Raw genomic sequence first — 7,266 nt, 5'->3', positions numbered from 1 at the left:
CCCCAGTGACATGGAGATATTTGGACAATTCACCTGATAACCAGTGACATGGTGATATTTGGACAATTCACCTGATGACCAGTGACATGGAGATATTTGGACAATTCACCTGATAACCAGTGACATGGTGATATTTGGACAATTCACCTGATCACCAGTGACATGGAGATATTTGGACAATTCACCGAAATCTGTGGTTATCCTGTACGAGATTTTATGAAACTTGTCTCAAAAAACTTCTAGATCATCAAGTTCTATTTACTCTTGTTTCACTCTTACGGAAATTTTTCTTAATAGAAAGTGTGATATTTAAGTGTGACATTATATTAACATCTAGAGACATAGAGAATGCGACAAATTTTGAAGACACGGGGCTTGCATGGTTTTAGAATTATGATATGGCAAAATCGGTTTATTTTATTGGACTGTAAGTCGATGGCTATAATAATCATGTCAAGTCTTTGTACAATGTCTCTACGCGAGGTCGTTAAAATATAATTGGGCGATCTATTTTTGTTCATCATTTAAAATTCGATCTCAACATGGATATTGTCGCATGCAAATATCTGTTTCTGGTGAAAAACATGTTTAAACAACAGCCATCATTTATTTTTGGTTTCCAGAAGCTCAACAACATTTAAATTACAATTATTAAACTTATTCAAGAAAATGAAAGCTCACACGTCTAATATTTACAAAAAACGCACCAATTTCAGCTGTTAATTGTGGGAACGTTACTAGCTATTGATTTAACTGTCAACATACGTGATAATTAAAGAAAAACAAATAAACCGAATAATTGAAGCTGAACTTAAGTGCAATGGCACTTCCGCTTTACATGGTTATCAATGTTTAAGTCTAGATCTGTCATACGTCAGATAGAGGTGTACACATCAATAACTACAGCCTGTAAAAAACTACAAAGTGAAAAAATATATGTCACACATTAAAAACATTAATTGGATAAAATAGAAGCCTTATAACAATGATCGACCTATAGATTTTTTCCCAAAGAGGCATTAACAGGATTTCTATTTAGTATGCATTGTTAGGTTCTGGAGTTTTGATTATTTCTATATATAGATATCAATATCTGTTTATCAAAATCAAAATTTATGACCACATACACCCATCCATATCCTATTGTGTGTTTTCTACAGCGTGGCATTCAATGGGCTATCCAATAAACACGTATACCTAATGTGTTTTCTCTGACGCATCTCTGGGATCGTTTTACCAACAATTTATCGGAGGTATTGCCTATACCATGTAGAATCACACAGTATCGCTCACTCTTCACTCATTGGTATTTAGCTGTTAACCAATCGTTAAAACTCATTATATATTGATGTTGAATGCATTATGACGGTCATAGTCGTCAATATAAAGGACTTTTTAACTCTTACATATAAAAACTTGACGGGACAAGAATTATTTTGTTAAAACATTTTTAAAACTAGCAGTCGACAGTGGTTTTTGATAATGCATATCATTATGGTTGGATCCATTCAGGTTATCTTTGTTCTAATGCAAATGACAATTTTAGTTTCTGAAGGAAAATCGTCTCATTTCACCCGACGTTTACCAACCGACCCAAACAACACCACCAGAAACGTCACTCTAGTGACACCAAACGTCCCATCGATGCCGGACTGTGCTATCCTCTGTCACAGGGCAGACTGTGAATCATTTGAGTTTGATTCTGACGAGTCCTCCTGCAGATTTCTGACATTTACTAGTGAGCCCGCGGACATGTACTTCATCAACACGAATATTGAATCTTGTCATACTCTCCCAGCTGGACAACCGTCTGGTGTCTACAACATTAGACTTACACAACATATAGACAAACGAGTATTCTGTGACATGGACACTGACGATGGAGGATGGACAGTCCTACAGAACAGATTTGACGGCAGTCAGAATTTTAATTTAGCCTGGGAGGATTATAAGAATGGGTTCGGGACACCGTCAGGGGAACACTGGATCGGTAACGACGTCATACACTTGTTGACGTCATCACAGTCTCATATGCTCCGCATAGAGATAAGTCAGATTAGTGGCGAGCATGAAGTGTTGGAATACAGTACATTTAATGTTTCATCTGAAGAAGACAATTACCGGTTAGAGATTTCTGGATATAGCGGTAACTTGTATGATGCCTTCCGCAACCACAACGGTCACCAGTTCTCTACACCAGACAGGGACAATGACGTACGCGGACCTGTCCACTGCGCAGGTAACTTTAGAGGTGGGTGGTGGTTTTCTGCGTGTTTTGAAGCATACTTCAATGGAGTGTATGGTGCTGGGTATATAACCACTTCAATCCTCTGGAGATATTACCCCTCGAGCGACAGAATTGGCCTAAAGACGTCACGAATGATGATCCGCCCACAGTAAGCTTTGCCTATTTGTTATCTAGGAATATTTACATTTCCGTTTTCTCTTTGCTATATGACCTTACAAACTGCGAAATTGTTTACACTTTAAAACAAATTCAATCCTCTGGAAATATTACCCCTCGAGCGACAGAATTGGCCTAAAGACGTCACGAATGATGATCCGCCCACAGTAAGCTTTGCCTATTTGTTATCTAGGAATATTTACATTTCCGTTTTCTCTTTGCTATATGACCTTACAAACTGCGAAATTGTTTACACTTTAAAACAAATTCAATCCTCTGGAAATATTACCCCTCGAGCGACAGAATTGGCCTAAAGACGTCACGAATGATGATCCGCCCACAGAAAGCTTTGCCTATTTGTTATCTAGGAATATTTATATTTCCGTTTTCTCTTTGCTATATGCACTTTAAAACAAATTCAATCCTCTGGAAAAATTACCCCTCGGGCGACAGAATTGGCCTAAAGACGTAACGAATGATGATCCGGCCACAGTAAGCTTTGCCTATTTGTTATCTAGGATTATTTACATTTCGGACTGAAGAAGGCCCTATAGTGGCTGAATATATATTCCATAGAAATGATTTTGATTTTACTTTGAATTTATATTCCATAGAAATGATTTTGATTTTACTTTGAATTTATTTATTTTGGCCTTTTATTTCGGATTATTAATATACTAGCTTTTTACCGTTTTTCCTCATTATGATTTACATTTCCGTTTTCTCTTTGCTATATATGACCTTACCAACTGCGAAATTGTTTACACTTTAAAACAAATTCAATCCTCTGGAAATATTACCCCTCGGGCGACAGAATTGGCCTAAAGACGTCACGAATGATGATTCGGCCACTGTAAGCTTTGCCTATTTGTTATCTAGGAATATTTACATTTCCGATTTCTCTTTGCTATATGACCTTACCAACTGCGAAATCGTTTACACTTGCGTAAACGCAGTGGATGCTACGCAAGAAAACACACTCCGGAACACTGACTTCCGCAAGTAGTGTAAATGCACATAAGGTTAGGCCTATTGTATCTGTATTAACTTATCTTCAATATAACGCATGTATGAATATAATGTAAATATTAAATTATATATCAGAAAATAAAATATTTTAACATATATTGTTGAAATGGGATGAACAAAATGAGTTACTGTGGAACTATATTTTGTGAACTGTCTGAATTTGACAACATTTCCCGCCAAATTGAAGCCAGCTGTCCGTATCGTATTACATTGAAAAAACTGAGATTTATTTTATTTGAACACTTTATCTAAATGAAATGGTGTGTCGAAATGTAAATATAAGGAATAATTTTTTATTTTATGTTGTTTACTGGTGTGCAAACTGCATTTTTGTACAGATATTTCAACATGACGCTATAGATATATGTGTGCGAACATTGACATCATGAGATGTATATAGTCTGTATATAATTATAGTAAATTCAAGTATTTTTCTACCACAATAGGCGGTGTTATTCAACTCTCATGGTATCAGATAATGCAGCTGTTGATTAACAATATGTTTATACCACACGTGTTATAAACTTTGTACGCATTCTGATTGGCTAATACGGCGAATTTGACCGAACCGTCATCATTTATCAACGTCATCAATAATCAAGTGACGTCATGCTATGTTGGGATCATGTTTGACGTCAAAACTGCTGTTGGAAAGCGTACATTTAACATAAGCAATATGAATGCCAACTGGACAGAGGCAAATATCGGCTAAAAGCGGATATTAATTGTGGTGGAAACAGGTCACACGACTCATGGTTGTGCGGAAATGAAATTTATTCCACACTCGTAAGTTATTTTTCAAAAGTTACAAAGGACTCGTTAAAGCTGGTGTCTTTTATAACTTTTAAAATATAACTCACTCGTGTGGAAGAAATTCCATATCCAACAATCACTCGGTGTGTAACCTCTGTATAACAGTTTGCAAGGCTGAGACGCCATTATAATCTCATAAGGCCACTAGTCGTGGTCACCAGTCGTGGGCACCAGTCGTGGTCACCAGTCGTGGTCAGCAGTCGTGGCCACCAGTCGTGGTCACCAGTTGTGGTCAGCTCGATCAACATATCCCACTATATAAATTACTAGCCCTTCACCACTGGATCGCAAGCTCGAAACTCATGTTGGCAGGTTCTATATGTGCTTGCGGGTACTCTCACTACTTTGTTCAATTCACCTTCTAAACCTGGCAAGTTTTTATATGGACGAAAAAACAGGAGGAAAAACATTTTCTCTTTTTAATGCGATATTACAAGGTAATAAATAAATAAAAAAATTAAATTAAATTAAATTAAATTAAAAAAAAAAAAAAAAACATCAAGCCCTCGGATTCAACTTTGTCATTTGACTAATTCTGAAATTCACAATTTATTTGACATTCCCATTCGCGGATGTCATATACATTATGAATGGGTTATACTTTACCATTAGTATATGAATGTAAATTAATTCCAGTTTTAACCACTTGCGATAAGAACTGTTGATGTTGTCATATTTGTACTATCTCTATAATAGTAACACTTACATCAAAATGGATACATCTCCCAATAAAACAGCCAGCGGCATCAGAAGTGGGGGTACCCTAACAGTGGCGATGTTGTAGCGGTGCCCAATGCATTAGGGATATAATCTAATAAAATCTGTAATTTAACAGATCTCTGATAAAGAATGTTTACGAATTGTTGACTGTATATCAATGGGGGTGTAGGAAACATCCTAACTCGGTATATGTAAATTCATCCTAACTCGGTATATGTAAAAACATCCTAACTCGGTATATGTAAAAGAATCCTAATTCAGTATATTTAAAAACATCCTAACTCGGTATATGTAAAAACATCCTAACTCGGTATATGTAAAAGAATCCTAATTCAGTATATTTAAAAACATCCTAACTCGGTATATTTAAAACATCCAAACCCAGTATATGTAAAAACATCCTAATTTAGTATATATAAATACATCCTAACTCAGTATATGTAAAAACATCCTAACTCGGTATATGTAAATTCATCATAATTCGGTATATGTAAAAACATCCTAACTCGGTAAATATAAAAACATCCTAACTCGGTATATGTAAATTCATCCTAATTCGGTAAATATAAAAACATCCTAACTCAGTATATGTAAATTCATCATAATTCGGTATATGGAAAAACATCCTAACTCGGTATATGGAAAAACATCCTAACTCGGTATATGTAAATTCATCCTAATTCGGAATATGTAAAAACATCCTAACTCGGTATACATGTACGTAAATACATCTTAACTCAGTGTATATGTGACCTAACTCGGTATATGTAAAAACATCTTAACTCTGTATATGTAAATTCATTCTAATTCGGTATATATAAATATATCCTAACTCAGTATATGTAAAAACATCCTAACTCGGTATATGTAAATACATCCTAACTAAGTTTATGTAAAAGCATCCTAATTCGGTATAAATAAATACATCCTAACTCAGTATATGTAAAAACATCCTAACTCAGTATATGTTAAAAAAAGTCTTACTCGGTATATGTAAAAGCATCCTAATTCGGTATATATAAATACATCCCGACTCAGTATATGTAAAAAAAAGTCTTACTCGGTATATGTAAAAGCATCCTAATTCGGTATATATAAATACATCATAACTCAGTATATGTAAAAACATCCTAACTCGGCATATGTAAATACTTAGAGTTTATCAACTATGTAAACATTTGAAACTTTTTCATGTAATAGTATTGTTTATGTGTGACTTTTCGATGACTTGCGCGATATCACCTTCATCTGATTTTTACACATGGTACAAATTGTACAAGTCATAGAAATTGGTTATCATCACATTTTCTCCCTTCTGTTTTAGTCAGGAGATTACTGTCCTTAACTCGGCATGTGTATAGAAATAGTTTTACAAATTAAGACAAATTGTTGTTACTGCATGTGTAAATATGTTTTCATGAAGACGAATATGTAGTTATGTACAGTAGATAAGTTTTCAGGAAAGGATTGATCTTTAGTTTATATTGTTTCATGACGTATTTTCGGCCAGGAACAGTTATTCAAAAGAATGATATACCCTTCTTTTCTGCTATACCATTGCACTAAATGTGGTTTGTGGATATACATGTAAGAAGAATGAAGTACGAAGTTAATTAATGGTAAGATATTCTTGATTCTACACTGGTAATACATGTAGGTAGTTTTGTGAAAAAGTGTCCTTTACTCAGTTAGTAACAGTATCTGGTTTCTATAGGATACTGTTATTTTACAGCGAAGACCGATTGCTACACTCATTACGCAGGCATTATATATTCAGGTTTTATAACTGAAAAAACCTTGACCTGATATTGACCTGTGTACGAATTGTTGCCATGTCGCCCTCGAACGGTTCGGTAATGATAGTAACAATAAATATGGACTAACATTAAAGTTTATAACATGTGAATTTTTCCTTAATTAATATGTAGGCAGCGGACCAAAATTACAATGGTATAAAAATGTATCAAAATAAAGGTAAATATACGCGGGTGTAATTAATTATCAAAACGAGAAAAATTGTATTTATGTTAAAGTAATGATTTCTAAATAAATAACAATTAGTATCCGTGAGTTTATAATGTACATACCGTGGTTTAATGATTGAGAGTATCGAAATGATATTAATGTGTGAATAAAATTAATCAATATAGCAATATTCTGATAAAATAAATTTGTGATTATCAAACCACATGTTGTATATCATATAACTCAAAACGCATTATGATATTGTGCTATACATCGCACTCTCCTCAACTCATAACTTGAACATTTCAGGTTGATTCACTTTTGCCATTTTATCA

The 7,266-nt window shown here is 34.5% G+C and overlaps 1 protein-coding gene across 1 annotated transcript; it reads left to right on the top strand.

The window, feature by feature from the left end:
• Positions 1-1,428: 1,428 nt before the first annotated feature.
• On the top strand, positions 1,429-3,003 carry LOC138311139 (ryncolin-1-like). The gene has a single exon (XM_069252603.1). It carries the CDS (start codon positions 1,483-1,485, stop codon positions 2,398-2,400), a length of 918 nt encoding a protein of 305 aa, XP_069108704.1. The 5' UTR covers positions 1,429-1,482; the 3' UTR covers positions 2,401-3,003.
• Positions 3,004-7,266: the final 4,263 nt, after the last annotated feature.

The sequence above is a fragment of the Argopecten irradians genome, chromosome 1 (assembly GCF_041381155.1).
Source record: "Argopecten irradians isolate NY chromosome 1, Ai_NY, whole genome shotgun sequence".
Classification (NCBI taxonomy): domain Eukaryota; kingdom Metazoa; phylum Mollusca; class Bivalvia; order Pectinida; family Pectinidae; genus Argopecten; species Argopecten irradians.
This window is presented reverse-complemented; position numbering and strand designations above follow the sequence as displayed.

What these genes read in the sequence shown, in the direction of transcription:
- LOC138311139 (XM_069252603.1), top strand. Translation starts at nt 1,483, where the DNA reads ATGCATATCATTATGGTTGGATCCATTCAGGTTATCTTTGTTCTAATG.